This window comes from Stenella coeruleoalba (assembly GCF_951394435.1).
Source record: "Stenella coeruleoalba genome assembly, chromosome: 7".
NCBI lineage: Eukaryota > Metazoa > Chordata > Mammalia > Artiodactyla > Delphinidae > Stenella > Stenella coeruleoalba.
In genome coordinates this window covers 78,229,879-78,247,920 of record NC_137153.1, presented here as the reverse complement: position 1 = coordinate 78,247,920, position 18,042 = coordinate 78,229,879, and the positions used below count along the sequence as shown (strand labels likewise).

Here is an 18,042-nt window from a genome sequence, read left to right as displayed (position 1 = left end):
TGTTTCTGTGTTTTAATCCGTGATTGGTTACTCATCTACATGCCTATGTGGAGTTTCAGATAATTGGGTAGAGTGTAGTGGTAACACTTTTAAGTATTAATTATATAAGTAAACCTTCAATCAAACAGATTATATTTTAGTGTTTAAAGTAGATTTCCCTGGTAAAATATTTAGTTAACACTGAATTTTATGCTCATATTTTGCAGATGTTCTGAAATTAATAAATATAAGCTTTATCCCTGGATTCATCAGTTTAGCAATAACCGGAGGTCAGCTGATCAGATTCGACCCATCTTTTTCCCTGATGTTGACCCCCACAGTCTTCCTCCCGGTTCTAACTTTTCTATGACAGCAGGAGATTTTCAGGAGATATACTCAGAATGCAGTAAGTCCAAAGATCACATGCTTTATTCTAAATTTAATGAGCTAATTTTATACTAGGCCAGCGTTGTGGTCATTCATTTTGACGATAGAATATAAGGTATACTTCAACGACAATTTAGAATATTTTCAAAGTTATGTATAAGGCAGTGATGGGAAATATAAAGAAATATGAGATCCCACAATTAAGAAATTTAGAATCTGTTGGGTCTATTAACATAAGACAACATGTAAACAAAGGTTGAGTAATGAATACAATAAAGATGGAAGTAGGTTAGTGTGAGAAGTGAGCTCTTTGTGGAGAGGCTGTGACTTGAAGGATAGGGAGGAATGGCATTCAGAGGTACAAAGATATGAATGAGTTAGGTAATCGGGGATGGTAGAATAGCCTTACTGGAAGGAAAAAGGACATTTGGGGATTTAATGGGCGATACGGCTAGAGAAGTAGGTTGGTTCCAGATTGTGGATGACCTTTATAATCAGGCTATGAAGTTTGGACTTCAGCCTGGCAAAATGTTGAAGAAATTTGAGCTAGGCATTAGAGAAAGGGAGATGATAATGGGGAAAGAGGAGAGAGGGATTGGCAATAAAAGGAAGAAAAAAAATAGCAGGCTGAGGGGTCAGCAAGTTCATTCATTTAACAGGTATTTGTTGAGTACCTGCTAAGTAGCAGGCATTGCAAAGAGAGCAGTGAGCAAAACAAAGCCCCTGTGCACAGGGAACCCATATTCTAGTTCGGAGAGAGAGGCGATAACAAATTAATATTGTGAGGAAGAAAAAATAAGGCAGGGTAAAGGGAATAATGAGTGACTGGGGAGAGACTGCTGGTTTATACAGAATTCCCAAGGAAGATCTTTCTAAAAGGGGAACTTAAGAAGAAAGATTGAGCAGAGAACCTCAAAGGAATGAAGAAGCAAGCCATTCAGATATGTGGGGGAAAGTGTTGCAGGGGGAATGGCAAAGGAAAGAAGATTAGGGAGTGGGAAGTATGCTTGTTCTGCTCAAGAAGAGTAAGAGGGTCAGTTTGGCTGGGGTTTGATAAGCAGTGGGCAAATGATGGGAGATGAGGTTGGAGTGGGTTTGGTGAGGCTGACTCGTAGGCCACAGCGAAGACTTTGAATTGTGTTCTGAGAGAAATGGGAGGCCTTGGAGAGATTAGAGCGGGAGAGGAACAAGATAGTAAAGTTTTTGTTTGTTTTTCCCTGAACGCTGACCTTGTGAAAACCTGCACTCTGAAGGTAGAAGGAGGGAGATAGAAGGTGTTAGGTGCTGGGGGTAAGTTAGGGAGCAGGGTCTCAAAATAGGAGTGAAATAATGGAAAACATTGCTTTGTCAAGTAAAAGTGACTTTCTTCTGGAGCAGGTTTGAAAGAGGAGATGGTGAAGGTAATCCGCAGTTGGATCAAGTGCCTTATTTGTACAGACAGCCACCTTCAATGCAGTCTCTTCTGTCTCTGTGCCAGGCCACAGCCTCCAGAAGGCAAACAGAGTTCTCTGCTGGGTTCCCACCCACTGCTGCTGACTGCCCCCATCCCCCTTTTCAACTGGCAGTTCTCCCAAGTACTGGTGGACGCTTATGTATTCTGATGCCATTCATTTCTCAATTGGCAGCAAATGCATGCAGTCTTTTTGAAACCTTCCGGAATTGGTAGCTAACACTGGTTTAAATCACAACTTAAAATTCAGATATTATTTCATCTTAACTGATGTAAAATGAAGGCTAGAAGTTGAAAAGATTATAAACAAAACTCTTATAAATATTATTTGGTAAGGATATAGTGATATAGGTTATCAAAAATGATTTCCAAATTGATTACCTTATCAAATTAGTAATAAAAGCTCTTATGAATTACAAAGTATCTCATAAATGTTTATTTGGTAGCCTTGATTATAGCAGTTGATTGGAAGAGTTTAGCTTCTATACCCCTGCAGTTAAATGAAATATTCATAGTCTGTAAAGAGGTAACTGGTACCTTTATAGAATTCATTAAAAGAAAGGCAAAATAATATAACATGTAGTAATTTGATTTTCCTTGAATAGGTACTTGGGACTGTATTGCTACCTGTTTCTTCATAGACACAGCTCACAATGTAATTGATTATATTGACACAATATGGAAAATACTCAAACCAGGTGGAATTTGGATAAATCTAGGTAAGTTCCTCAGTATTTATTAGAATTTACACATTAATCTGAGTACTTAGAGCTGTTCTGCATTTGGTAACTTCACAGTACTAAATGTTCACAGAAGTTGTAATTATGTCATACATGTTTTAAAACCTCTGCAGTTTCCTTTAGACTGCATTCTAGTTAGTGGTACAGTTCCTCCAATCATAGTTAGTTCCTCCAAAAGCAGTAGAACCCCCAAAATTTGTATATTCATACTAGGTCAGTCTCACAGCAGTCATAATTTCAAAGAGGTACTAACTATTAACTTGATTATAATCGTTCCCTTATCTTCCCCACCCTCCATTCCATGGAGACAACGCTTCCTTTAAGAAGGAAGTGTTCTTTTTTTATTTCTGTAATGAAACATTTGAGGGAAAGCACTTAATCTCTCCCCTGGAAACCTCCTCCCCAGTACATATACATACTAGGAAAAGAGTAGGTATGATAATTTTTGTGACTACCTTGAGTTTAAGAAAGGGTAGAAATATAATTTAATTTATGCAAAAGCCTTTTTACTGCATCCTATTGCCACGTGCTAGAAATCAAATAATGAGTATGACGTGGTCCTTCCCATCTAGAGTCTAAGGGAAATTGCCAATTTTATACTCTTCCTTTAAAATAAAGGGAGAATAATGATAATCAAGGTAAATATACTTGTCTTTTTTAGTAGGATATATAATCCATACTAAGGAAGACTATATTACATAAAAGTCAGATAAACATTGAGTCCTTGGTGTCTTCAGTATTGGTGTAGTTTTGTTGGTGGGTTCTGTTACGTGCTCTCTTTAATGATTTGACTTTACTGGAGATTTAGCCAGTAGGACTAAGCCTACAGGTAGTAGTAGGTCTTTTCCAGACTTCTCTTTAGAAGTCCATAGGAAAGATGAGAGCAGCTGTAAACTGTAGCCATGATATGAAGCAAATATCTCTAACCTTGGGTCTTCCTTAAAAGAAAAGTATTCTTTTTCCTGAGGAATGATTGACAGATAACATTACCTACTGGGTATTTGCTCCCTAGGGGTTAGGCATTATGTTAGCCACTTAAAAATACCTTGTTTAGTCTCAAAACAACCCTATGTTGAAATAGGATTATTGCTATTTTATAATTGAAGAAACTGAATCTTGGGTTAAGTAACTAGCAGAAAGGTTGTGGAGCTTATATATGGCAGAGACAGGCTGACAGCCCCCATCCAACCCCTTGAATGCCTAATCAGCTCCTCTGCAGGCTTGTGCTGGGTCAGTCTATAACTTAGCATTATTCTGACTATGCAGTCATTTGAGGGTTGGGGGTTTGTCCTGTACACTGTAGGATGGTTGACAGCATCCCTGGCTTGTACCTATTAGATTCCAGTAGTACTTCCCCAGTTGTGACAGCCAAAAATGCAAAACTGCCCTTGATCAAAAACCATTGCTCTAACCTTGTGCTAATGCCCCAGTCCAGGCCCTCATCATTGCTTGCCTGGATTAATGCAGTAGTTTTCTTAAGAGTATCCCTGCTTTCAAGTTATCTTCAACCCTCTACACCTCTTTCAGTTTTTCCATTTACCACCAGAGTGATCTTCCCAATGTGCAAATCTATCCCTGACAGACTCCCTGCATAAAAGTCTAACTTTGTTGGTAACCTAAACTCTTCTGGATGTGTAGTGCCCTTTGTGATCTTTCTTCTATCTTGTGTCTCAGCTTCATTTTTTCCTTTTCTTTTTTACTGCCGCTGCCCTGACCTCAGGTGCTAGTCCTCTGGCCTAGGAAGCCCTTTCTTTTTCTTCTCTGTTTTCATTTGGCTCTTCCCTATGTGCTCTTTAACACTCAGCTCAGGAGATCCTTTCAGATTGGGTTAAATATCCTGTATTTCTCTTTTATATTCTCACAGAATCTGTCCCTAGCATTTAACACATTGTGGTATAGTCAGTCATCTTTTTGTTTCCCCTACTAGTCTTTAAGCTTGATGAGGGCAGGAATCTTAATGCCTCTTCCTCACTTGGAGTGAATATTTAGCAACTGTTAGGTGTATGAATGGATGTATTGTTTCAGAATTTGAAATTAGGATCAAAGTAATGTTAAGATGCCACAGAAGTTTGCTGCCAAGGGACTTAATAAAATGGCATTTATATTGGTAAATTCATAACATTCCTATGGTTTTGGCTTCAGCCATGTGGACTTGGAAAATTAGTTTTATCTGTAAACTGAGAGTGTGTCCCCAGCCCTTCGGGGACAGTTTCACCCTAATCATGCTTACATAGACCAGAATGTCAACATACTCATATGTAATGAGAGAGGTAACTGCTAGCCATTCTGGAATACTAAAAAGTTACATTGGAAGTTAAATTGTAATGAAAAATTAGTGACATTATATGAGATTAGAGTTGGGAATATTATTAATTTATAAAATGCTTTAAGAGGTATTTAAGGTATTCACTTTAATGTTTCCTAGGTTCTGGAAAACTAGTGAGCTTTTCAAGGGAACTCTTCTGCATATGTCCTTTGGGAAAGGCTCTGGTCTGGCAAAATGCAGAAGAATGCCTGTGCATCCTGTGCAACTGTTTTTCATGGTGATCAGTACCCCTTAAATGCATTTATACAGAATTTATTTTTAAAAGTGGGGGTGTAGGTGTGCGTGTCTCTGCCCATGCACTGATACATTTATAGTTGGATAGCGGAGGGCAGGGAATTAGCAAATTGAGTCTAACTTCATCTGGAAGGAGAAACAGGTTAAAGTACCAAAGGAGGTCTTTGTAAAGCGTAATGAGAAATGGAGCCTATCAGATTTGAAAGCACTGTAAACCTACAGAATTTTTAAAAACATGAACGATTTCCTATAGAAGGTGGATGATTGAACACATACATTATCTCCTCACTGAGATCTTGTTACAGTTTATAAAAAGGTATAAAACACACGAACAAATAATGGCAGGGATGTCATCAGGGGACGAAAGAATGTAACAGTATTTCAGAAGATGGGGTAGGTGGATAAGTTGTGCAAAGAGACCAACGTGAATAGAGCTGGTTGACGTGGAATAACCCTGGAAAATGAGGCACCAAATGAAAACAACATAAGTTGAAAAATCTATATTTAGGAAACAGTTGACCTCTTATGTAACCAAGATGCCTACCTTATGCCCCCTTCCAGTCCATGCTCAGGCAGGAGACCAGAAGTTTAATTCCCTGGAAAAAGTAAATGGAAAAGGAGCAGAATTTATGAAAGCATGGCCTAGTAGAGAGTGAGTATGAAATGTAGGACAAAAAAGAAGAGGATTAATTAAAAGTCTGCATTGGAAAATGATCAGGCAGTGACCACCAGTTCACCCTACTCCTACCCCCAACACCTCCCTACCCTGACTATAAAACTTTTTGCTGGAGTTTGAGTGCCAGCTGTCTGTTTTGCACAGATGCAAGCCATCTTTCTTTAAGTCAGCATGTCAGTATAGCTACATGAGCTTTTTTTTTTTTTTTAATTAATTTACTTTTGGCTGCATTGGGTCTTTGTTGCTGCGCGCAGGCTTTCTCTAGTTGTGGTGAGCGGGGGCTACTCTTCGTTGCAGTGCGCGGGCTTCTCATTGCGGTGGCTTCTCTTGTTGTGGAGCACAGGATAGAGGTGCGCGGGCTTCAGTAGTTTTGGCATGTAGGCTCAGTAGTTGTGGCTCGCAGGCTCTAGAGTGCGGGCTCAGTAGTTGCAGTGCACAGGCTTAGTTGCTGTGCGGCATGTGGCATCTTCCTGGACCAGGGCTCGAACCCGTGTCCCCTGCATTGGCAGGTGGATTCTTAACGACTGCGCCACCAGGGAAGTCCTACACTAGCTTTTAATAATCGTATGGTGGATCTTTTTCTCTTAAATCCTTTCTGTATCTTTATGTTTTAGATGTGTCTCTTATATACAGCATACAGTTAAATTTTCTTTCACTATCCAATCTAATAATCTCTGTCTCTTAACTGGAACTTTTAGAACCTTAAGGATATAAATGGTTTAAATCAACTTATCCCAGATTTGGTAAATGGGATCTCCTTCAAGCTGGCTCCTGTGTCCTTTTGACATATCCCTGTCATTTTTTGAGCACCTCCGTTCTGGCATAACCAGGTATACTAGGCTCATCTTATACTTTTTCTGCCTGAGATCCCTGAAGTCAGTCATTTTTTCCAAGGATTCCTAGTTCCTTTTAGTGGGGAATGGTATGTAGAAATGAAAATCTGGATTTTACCACTGTGATGGTATTGCTTCTAGACCTTTTTAGAAGTATATGTTTCTACCCTTCTATGTCTATAGACACAGTTCATGTTTATAGATCATGAGTTTATGCTGGTACTTTTAGTTCCCAAGCAACACAAGGTTGGCATATAGCTTTCAGTACATGGAAGATATCATTCCAGTGGCTTCTAGCTTCTGTTGAGACTTTAGCTATTTTAACTGTTGCTTCTTTAAGTAATCAGTTTTGTTTTTAAAATTTTTCACTTTGTAGTTTTTTCAGGTTCAATATTACATCTAGTTGTGATTTTTTCTTTTTAAAAACTATACAGTTGGGCTTCCCTGGTGGCACAGTGGTTGAGAGTCCGCCTGCCGATGCAGGGGACACGGGTTCGTGCCCCGGTCCGGGAAGATCCCACGTGCCACGGAGTGGCCGGGCCCGTGGGCCATGGCCATTGAGCCTGCGTGTCCGGAGCCTGTGCTCCGCAACGGGAGAGGCCACAACAGTGAGAGGCCCACGTACTGCAAAAAAAAAAACAAAAACAAAAACAAAAACTATACAGTTTATTGGGCTACCTGAGTCTGTAAATTTTTTCATCAGTTCTGAAAAATCTTAGCTTAAAAAAGGGTCTCCACTTGCCAATATGAGACAAGCATAGCATCAAAATAAGTAATAACACGTATTATTTCTATTATTTCATAAATCTCCTCTCCCTCATTCTTTTTCTCTCCTGGAAATGTAATCAAATGTATTTTAGACCTTCTCACTCTAGCTTTCACTTCTCTTTACTTGCTATTTTTTTTGTCTCTCTGTTTTGCATTCTAGATAATTTATTCTGACCTGTCCTCCCATTCACAAATTCTCTCTTTCACTGTGTCTAATATCTATTTTATTTCTATTAGGTGGGTTTTTTTTTTGTTTTGTTTGTGTGTTTTGGTCTATGTCATTTAAGAATCTTCTATTCTCTGAATACATTTTCAAGATAGTCTTTTATTTCTTTGAAAATACTGAGTGTATTTTGTCCAATAATTGTAATATCTCAAGTCTTTGCAGGTGAGTCTCTGCTTTCTCCTGTTCCTGCTGGTTCTTGCTTATGGTTCTTTGTTTCCCTGGGCTGTGGACCTTAACCATTTATTTATTGCTCATTGCCCTTGAGAAGTTACTTTTGGAGATTTCTGGAGACCTACATTAAAGGGTTTTTTCTCCAAAGGAATGTGCATTTGCTTCTGGGAGAAGATTGGAACATTATCAGAAAAACAACAGAATATTAAATTCTAAACTAAATTAAAATTAAATATTAAACTAAAACCTGGACTTGAGGTTCATTGGACCACTCATGTTATGTAAAATTAAGCTGAAAATCTACCCTAGGGCTAAAGCATGATTTACAATATCTCTCCAAAATTATTTTTTTTCTCTTTTTTCCCCCTTGTTTAGTAAGCACTAGGTCAGCTTTCCTTGCAACCCCCTTCCCCCCCACCCCCAGGTTAAAGGATAGAATTCAGTTTACTTATTTCTTACCTTAAAGATAGCCCATAAGACAAAGTGAGAGAGTGGCATGGACATATATACACTACCAAATGTAAAATAGATAGCTAGTGGGAAGCAGCCACATAGCACAGGGAGATCAGCTCGGTGCTTTGTGACCACCTAGAGGGGTGGGATAGGGAGGGTGGGAGGGAGACGCAAGAGGGAGGGGATATGGGGTTATATATGTATAGCTGATTCACTTTGTTATACAGCAGAAACTAACACAGCATTGCAAAGCAATTATACTCCAATAAAGATGTTTTTAAAAAAATTAAAAAAAAAAAAAAGAAGAAGAAGATAGCCTGTAAGATTCCAAATATAATGTTGGGTGATCTGTCAGACCTACCTTTGGTAGGCTCAGAGTTTTGTCTTTTTATCACCCTGGCCAAAAGAGTTTGTTAAATTGCAGGCCCATTTCATATGGATAGTCAAATACCCTCAGGGTAAAAAAAATGGCATCTAGCTTTACCTCTGGTTAATCCTCTGGGCTCCTGGTAGTTTCTTAGTAACTTGCCATGTGTTCTTTATTTTTACGATTTAAAAAAATAAATTATATACGCCAATTTTAGTTGTTTTCAGTAGAAACATTGGTCTGAATAACCTAACCTGCCGTTACAGGAAGCAGAAGTTCCTTTATATGTTTTTGTATTTTTGCAATGAGCTCTATTTTTTTAATTAGAAAAAAATTGGAAAGGGAAAAAAAAGTAAAAGTCTTTAAGAGAAACCTTCTCAGAAGTGAAATAGACAGACAACATAAATGTATAAGTTATAAAAGAGTAAATGTAAATGACCTATATACAGGGGGAAAAATGTTCACCTTCATTGCTAATCAAATAAATATACATGAGATGCCATTTTTCACGTATCATACTGGGTAGATTTTTAAATTTTTTGCTTGATGTTTAGATAAGGTACAGTGAGATAGGGTGTGCTTATGTACTGCTAGTGGGAGTATAGTAATAAAACTTTATTCAAGAAGAAAACATTTTGATAATGTATGATAAAATCTTAACAATTCATACATTGGTCAGGGTTTGGCAAACTATCGCCCACAGGCCAAATTTAGCCAGCCGCCTATTTATGGCCCACCAGCTAAGAGTATTTTTTACATTTTTTAAAGCGTTGGGGTAGGGGGACACACAAATAAGAATGTGTGGTTGAGATTGTATGTGGCCCACAAAGCCTCAGATATTTGCCTTGCCATCTAACCTATTACATAATTGCATTCAGTATTACGTACATGTGTTAGGTTAATTATACTTGTAGAAGTCTGTCAGAGCGAAATAATTAGATATGGGTGAAGACTAAAGCCCAATTAATGGACATACTCACTGAGTGAAAACTTAGACTGAACCTACATTTCTAACAGTAATGGAATGGATAGTCATAGGATAGCCACATAGTAAAACCATTCTCCAGAAATAATCAATAAAATAGTGAAATGTTCCGAATGAAGTGTAAGATGCAAAACTATATATGTAATATCTCATGCTGATGCATCAGGGAGATACATTAAGTTTTCAAGTGGTTATCTCTGAGTGTTAGGATTACTCAATGGTTTGATTTTATTTTTATGAAATTTCATGTTATTTTAGCTTTCTCTTACTGAGCTTGCTTTATATTTATGGTCAAGGAAAAAATATTTCTTTGCTTCTTCTGTTATTTCCATTAAAAAATGTGAAGAGACACGCGAGTTGAGAAAATAAAGAACTCCTTGAGGAGTGTGGCAGTGTTTTTTTCATCTTTATATATCCAGTGCCAGGTATTTGCTAGGTGCTTGGTAAACATTCATTTAAAGAATGAGCGACCAGGTAATAAATGTGAAAAACTGCTCAGCCTCAAGGAAATGCAGATGAAATCATGTCTGGCCTGTTGTTTTCCTCTTGCCAATTTAGCAAATACTTACTGTGTTTTTTCTTTTTAAGTTAGATTTGGGAGGGGTATAGTTGACATAATAAATTCACCCTTTTTTTTTTTAAGTGTACAGTTTGATGCATTTTGAAAGCTGGATAATCATGTAACTGTTACCTCTGTCAAGATAGGGAACATTTCTATCATCCCCAAAAGGTCTCTTGTGCCCCTTTGTAGTCAGTTTTCTCATCCTTAATACCTGGCAGTTCTCTGTTTTATGTTACTATAGTTCTCCCTTTTCCAGAATACCATATAAATAGAATCATACAGTAAGTTGCTTTTTGTGTCTGGCTTTCTTCGCTTAGCATAATGCTTTTGAAATTCATCCATTTTGTTGCATATACCAGTAGCTTTTTTCTTTTTTATTGCTGAGTAATATTTCACTGTATGGATATACTACATTTTTTATTCTTTCACTGGTTGATGGACATATGGGTTGTTCCCAAATTATGATTATGAATAAAGTTGCTATAAACACTTGAGTACAAATCTTGTAGCCACAAGTTTTCATTTCTCTTGGATAAGTACCTACTGGTGGAATTACTGGGTCATATGTGGTGCATGTATGGAAAACTTTATAAGAAACTGCCAACCAGTTTTCCAGAGTGACTGTACCATTGTATTCCCACCCCTTCCTAAGTAAGGTGTTAAAACAAGTACTTACCATTGCAATTGTGAGTGAAAACTGTTATTTTCTCCTTTGGAAAGCATTTTGGCAGTTTGAATCAAGTCAGTAAAAATGTTTATTCTCTTTGTTTTATTTTATTTATTTATTTAATAAATTTAGTTTGGGCTGCATTGGGTCTTCGTTGCTACGCTTGGGCTTGCTCTAGTTGCAGTGAGCGGGGGCTACTCTTCATTGCAGTGCACAGGCTTCTCATTGCAGTGGCCTCTCGTTGCAGAGCACGGGCTCTAGGTGCGTGGGCTTCAGTAGTTGTGGCACGCAGGCTCAGTAGTTGTGGCTCACGAACTCTGGAGTGCAAGCTCAGTAGTTGTGGCGCATGGTCTTAGTTGCTCCGTGGCCTGTGCAATCTTCCGAGACTAGGGATCGAACCGTGTTCCCTGCATTGGCAGGTGGATTCTTAACCGCTGCGCCCCCAGGGAAGCCCTGTTTATTCTCTTTGACCTGGAAATTTCACTTCAAGGAATTTCTTTGTAAGGGAGAATCTGAAATATACACAGAGCTATTTGTTGAAGTACCATTTGTGATAGGAGACTGAAAAATACAGCGCAATTGTAATGGCTGTCTTTGGGTGGTAAAGTTACAGATGCTTAACTGTACATTCAGTGCTATGCTGGGCATTATGGTGGATTCAAAAGAAACCTAAGACATATAGCTTGTAATGGAATAAAACATACGTAGAAGTAAAATCTGGCCTAGGAATGTGTTTATGTAGATATAATAAAACAATATTGTTGGAGGTTTTTAAAATAATAGAGAAGGAACAGCATATGCTTTAGAGCTGGAAAGACTTTGCTGTGAGGCTCTGCGTTCTTTAATAAAAGGCTTCAAAAGCTTTGGGATGATCTTGGTTACAATAGGTGCTCAGTAAATGGTAGCATCTTTCATTTTTACTAGTACTAATCCAGCTAAAAGGAATTGAAGCTTGATAGAGTGAGTAGTTTGGTGGGGAGTCATTGTTATCTTTTGAAAAGAGCACTAATATATAAATTATAGTTATTTTTTTCTAGTGGTTTATGTACAATAAAAAAGAGAAGAAGAAAAACCTTTTAACCCTAAGTAAGTATGTTGCACAGAGTGGTGAGCAGTTTGGGAGCAGAAACTTTGTCTTGTTACTTTTATCTCTTGTGATTATTAGCACATGGTATGAGCAGTGGGGATGGGGTGTGGGTGGTGAGTTGGTCTCAGGGTTTATAATTAACCCAATGAAAGGTGCAGAGATGGTTGTCTAGATTAATCCTTTAGTATAACTTTGGAATGATAATGTTACCTGGATAAAGCCAATAGATTGGGCAAAATGTGAGACTAAAAGATTGGAAAATTTGGTTTGAGTCAGGTGATAGTTCCTTGGATATCTGGAGTGAGAGAATAGTAAAGGGGGAATGTCATTTTAAGAAGTTGTAATAGCTTTGATGAACTTAGTGCCTACAATACGCCAGGTGTGTTATCTCACGTTAAAGTCATGTTACAGATGGGACAGAGTTAGTGACTTGTTCATAGGCACACAATTAGTTGGTGTTAGAGCTGGGATATGAACTGTGCTCTTAAAAAGCCAGCACAAGGCAGTCAAGTGGTTAGGACTCAGTGCTTTCACTGCGGTAGCGCGGGTTCAATCCCTGGTCAGGGAACTAAGATCCTGCAAGCCACGAGGTGCTGCCAAAAAAGAAGGGGAAAAAAAAAAAAAAAAAAAAAGCTAGCTCTTGTATCACCTTTTCCTTCTAGGAAGCCCAGCCTATCACTCTCCAACCCCCCTTACCCCTGCATTTTTCCTTCCCAGTCTGGCTTGAGGACTCTTCTCTGTTTTCACGCGATACTCAGTTTGTAACTGCAGTTTTGCATTTACTTATGGAATTATAATTACAGTATACCCTTGCATTTTGGGGACTAGGCATTCTGTGATTCAGCTACTCCTTCAGGACCTTAAGAGTTACAGGTGTAAGGCCCATGATGTGGAGAATCACAGTGCAAGGCGGTTATACCAGAGGGTCTCGCTCCCCATGAATGTAGGCCCAGCACTCAAATGGCAGTTACTTGGCCAAAGTTTCAGTGGTCTGGATACTTGTCCTTGGCAAATGTAATGGTTCTTTACCTCTCCTTTTTACGTTTCATCCTCTACCCAACTTATTTCTCAACTTGGAGTTCAGTTTAAACGGCTACTAGTGCATGTTTATATTTAAGTAGTTCATTCATAGTATCTTTAAACCATAGGTCCTCTGCTATACCACTTTGAAAATTTGGCAAATGAACTTTCCATAGAATTGAGCTATGAGGATATAAAAAACGTTGTCCTGCAGTATGGATTCCAGGTAGAGGTAAGGATGGAATGAAGTATTGCCAAAATTTAACTTCCAAAGCACTTAAACAGGAATGGTGATGTTATGGTAGTTACTGGCTTTACCTCTTAACCTCTTTGTTTTCTCACCCATAAAGTGAAAATAATAATACTTAGCTTTTAGAACTATAAGGATTTGAGATAATATGTATGTAAATGGAAAACAGTAATCTCTGGTGTAATCACCTTTCAATAAGTGGTAGCTGACCATTATAATATTGGCCTTTGTAGACTGAAAAGTACCAGGTAGACAGGGTGGGAGGGCAGGTGTAAGAGGGATATTGTTAACTGTATGTACTTTTGTACTGTTCAGTCTTTCCTTATCATGTGATTATAAGGTTTCATGATACTTTGACTATTGTGTTTTAGTTGTATGTTTATTTAGAAGCATTTGATTCATTTAAAAAGTAAATAACAGGTTTGTTCTTAAAGATAAAGAAAAGCAACATATTATAGTAGTTTACAGTTCAAGCTCTGGAATTAGACTTCTTGAGTGTGAATTCCAGTTCCACCACTTATTAGTGGTGTGACCTTGAGCAAAACTGTTGTTGGTAAAGTGGGATTACTAATAGTGCCAATCTTAGGGGGTACTTGTGTGTAATAAATGAATATACAGAATATGTTTAAAATAGCACCATGGTTGTCATCATCATCATCATTATGATTATTGTTTGCATTTCAGGTGGAAAAAGAATCTGTCTTGTCAACATATACTGTGAATGATCTCTCCATGATGAAGTACTACTATGAATGTGTCTTGTTTGTGGTCCGTAAACCACAATAACGGTCTCAAGTGGTATCACAAGGAAAAAAGTTTAATAATAGCAGATGCTGAAATAAACAACTCAAAGTCAACTATTACAATGACAGGACACAATCTCAAGTGGTATCACAAGGAAAAAAGTTTAATAATAGCAGATGCTGAAATAAACAACTCAAAGTCAACTATCACAATGACAGGACACAACCTCAAGTCAGTGGTGCCTTCTTATTCCTAACAAAATTAAGAAATAGCGTCTATTTTCTTAATATGTCTATTGCTTTTTCAGAAACATACTATGCCATGCATATTTGTACTACCCAAGTAAAAATGGAGGAAATGTCTTCAAGTATACATTTTCCTTGAAGCCCAGAATTATCTTTCAGTAGAAAAAACTTTGTCTCCAGTGTCTTCATGAAGCTGTCCATTGCAAGTCTGCCATATGAATGACTAATAGTATTGAAGTCCATAATAATCTCCTTTTTTGTTCTTTTGTATGCATTGCACATGTTATTTTTTAAAAAGTCTAAGGATCCTCTGTCACTTTCAACATCTGGAATTGGGAATTTTGTTTACTTTGGACCTAAGGAATCTATATGTAAAATGTGCATCTATTCTTTTATCATTCAGATTATTTGATTTTATTTTCTAGCTCAACTGACTTTATAGTTAGCATCAAACATTTCATTTTTATGAAGTGCTGAATTCATAGGATCACAGGCCAGTAAAATGCATTTTAAATAACTGAGAAATTAAGTCTTTTGGACACACTAAATTGAACGCTTTTTGAAAGCATACTCATCATGGATCACTCTGAAATGTATGAGATCTCAGCATTCTAAGTGAGGCACAAAAGCCTTTATTAAAGGTACTGCTCAGAAACTGGGGACATAAGAATAAAATCTGCCCATTTGAAATGTATGATTTCAAACTATAAATGAATACAGAGTTTGTCAGTGAGATGTTTACAATAATGTCTTTTCTTTAGGTTACATGAATTACAAAAGCAAGCACTTTTTTTTCCGTTAAAACAATTATATACTAGTAAAAACTGTCATGATAGTATTAATGTGGAGAAATTTTGATTATGAAATTTAGGGATAAATTACTGCCCATGGTCTGTGTCTTTAATATTGTAAGAAGCAGCCATTAATATAATTTCAGATTAATACCAATTTTGTTCCCTGATAGCTGTAGCTAAAACAGTATATATGCTGCTTTAAATTTCTACCTCTAGCGGATCTTTATTGGAGGGAGTTTTCCTTTGTATTTTTTTAATGTTTATTATCCTGTTTTCCAGTAGCTTGATAAGTAGAGATGACTAATTTAACCTTTTCTTGGAGAAAAGGAAGTAATATTGAATATTTTCACAGATGATTGTGATGATATTAAGTGACCTCTGTGGCAATTTGGATTAGATAGACTTAATCTCAATAATGTGCTGGTAGCATAAATGTCATGTTTTCATAGGAAAACTTACTTAGAAATCTTTAGACCTTTACTGTCAGTTAGGTGCGGGGGAGTCACTACGCGATTTGGCATCTTACCAGTAGGACCTTTTCTGCATACACTACAGGAGCTCCTGTGGCCTTTATGCCCATGATGCAGTGAAGGATTCCGTGAAGTTAATTTGATTTGTCAAGTTATGGACACGTGTATGTAACCTGTTGAGTATTTCTGAAAAACTGTTTCTCTTTTTTGTGTTCCTCAGTACTTGGCAGATATTCACTTAGTGGGAATTCTCCTTACCTACCACATGGATGAACTTGAAATTAATTGCAAGGGGAAAAAGCCCCCAAATTTATTATTTTCTTTTAAAGAAAGAAACTTAAAAGGAGCATAAGTATTTTAAAAAAGCCATTGAAAGGAAAGGAATCATGCTGTTTGTAATTTAGAAATGCTTTTTATTCACTGATTAATATTCACTTTTTTACAACTTGTATCAAAACAAACGATCTTGGTTTTCTCAGAGGGAAAAACAGGTTGACACCAATGGGTTGGCATTATTACTTAAAATTTTTGCTATCAGGTTTTATTCTTTAATAATGTTACTTATATTTCTAAATTATAGCTTATATTTTAGTTAATTCTGAAATCATTTCATTTGTTTCTAATTTCTCCCTCATATTATGATACTGTTTTTTAAACGTACTTCACAAATTTGCATCACTCTTTTTCTTATAGCTTTTGTAGTTAATATATTCTAAACTTGAAAATTGTGGTATCAATCAATAATAGAGGTGTCACTGGAGGATTTAATTTTGTATTTCTTATGTGTATAAATAGCTACTAAAGTGTGTAAGCCTTAAAGTTTAAAACATTTTTCTTAAATAACTCTATACACAAATGTTTTCATTCATTTTCATCAAGTGGGAGGAGATAGGTCACTGTGCTTGCTTTTGTTGTTGTTTTTTATTAAATTTACATAATCTGAAGCAATGCAGGCTAGGGTATATTAATCAAGTGAGCAAGATGGGATATGTAAAATATAAAGAGAAGCTGTATAAATCACAGTATAAAATTACGAAGTTTGGGAACTGTAAAATGCACTGTATTTGTATGTAACTCTCATTCTAAAAGTTGCCACAAAGGCTTAATCGGAAGCTTCATGTCTGCATGAAATTTCCTATATTTTTAATGTGTATGATGGACTTAATTTTTCTTGAATATTAAAGTCTGCCAATTGCTATGAAACAATATTTGCTTGGTTGTTTCCATCTAAATTACTCATAACCATAGACATGGGAATTTTAATTGAACACATAATACTTTTGAACCCTTGGATTAGCCTATTTTTATATGCTTCTAATATGATCACTTGGTTTCTGAGTATGCTGGGCCTCATACTAATTAATCTTGGTCTTTGGTTTTGTTAAATAATCAACCAAGAATTGTAAAGGAACCAGTAGAAGAAAATTCCAGGACCAGCCATTAGTAGGATGAGCACTTAACTTGCACTTAGATACTTTTCCTGAATTATTATTTGTGATCTTGGGCAAGGTGCTCCGAGTTTGTTTCTTCATCTATAAGACAGGATTGATACCACCTATTTCAGTGGGTTTTTATGACATCGTATGTGCTATCTGTGAAATATTATACAGGCGTACCTCATTTTATTGTGCTTTGCAAATAGTGCATTTTTTACAAATCGAAGGTTTGTGATAACCCTTGTGTTGAGCAAGTCTGTCGGCACCATTTTTCCAACAATATTCGCTCATTTCATGTCTTTGTGTCACATTTTGGTAATTCTTGCAATATTTCAAACTTTTCCATTATTGTATTTGTTGTGGTCATCTGTGAACAGTGATCTTTGATGTTACCATTGCAAAGAGATTATGACTTGCTGAAGGTTCAGATGATGATGGCATTTTTAAATTAAGGTATGTACATTTTTTAAAGACATAATGCTACTGCACACTTAATAAACGACAGTATAAACATAACTTTCAGATGTCCTGGGAAACCATGTTTGTGTGACTCACTTTATTGCGATATTAGCTTTATTGCAATGGTCTGGAACCAAGTCTGCAATGTCTCTGAGGTATGCCTGTATGTGAATATGTGAAAGCATATGGTGGACAAGTAAATGTGATTTCAATCTGTGTTGACTGTTCTTAGGGAAAAAAATCAAAGATGACAGGTGTAAGTATAGATTCCAAAAGCTTGGTGGGAAGTGTAAAGAAATATAATGGTAGGTAATGGGACAGAGGGCACAAGTAAAATTTAATGGAGGGTTACCCTCATTTTCACAAACATGCTAGTAGTACATGCCTCATATATATGTTTATTTCTCTTCAGTAGCTGTTTAGAAGTGGGATCATTGGGTGTGTATGTGCACTTTCAGTCAAGTTGCCTTTCAAGAAGACTACCAATTTACATTCCATCCAGCGTTTGAGAATAACTGCATCCATTCCTGGCCAGTACTAGATATTGCCAAGCTTTCCGTATTTTGTCAATATAAGAATCTAATTTTAATATTTATTCTTTTAACTACGAGAGAGGCTGAGCAATTTGCGTAAGTTTAAGGGACAAAGAGAGGTGTCTTTAATCTGCCAGTCTGTAGGCTCTCACCTGGCAGACCAGACCCAAAAGTTAGTAG

General features: G+C 37.0%; 1 protein-coding gene across 3 annotated transcripts in view; it reads left to right on the top strand.

Moving 5' to 3' along the window:
- Positions 1 to 17,468, top strand: part of CARNMT1 (carnosine N-methyltransferase 1) — a 40,435-nt gene extending 22,967 nt beyond the window's left edge. The window contains exons 5-8 of one of the 3 annotated variants that reach the window (XM_079927063.1): positions 207 to 385; positions 2,422 to 2,535; positions 13,060 to 13,163; positions 13,866 to 17,468. In XM_079927063.1, the coding sequence (XP_079783189.1) occupies positions 207 to 385; positions 2,422 to 2,535; positions 13,060 to 13,163; positions 13,866 to 13,967 (499 nt within the window). In that variant the 3' untranslated portion in view covers positions 13,968 to 17,468. The remainder of the gene's footprint in view (positions 1 to 206; positions 386 to 2,421; positions 2,536 to 13,059; positions 13,164 to 13,865) is intronic. The other 2 variants (XM_079927061.1, XM_079927062.1) reach the window with 2 other exon arrangements.
- The last annotated feature ends 574 nt before the right edge of the window (positions 17,469 to 18,042 follow it).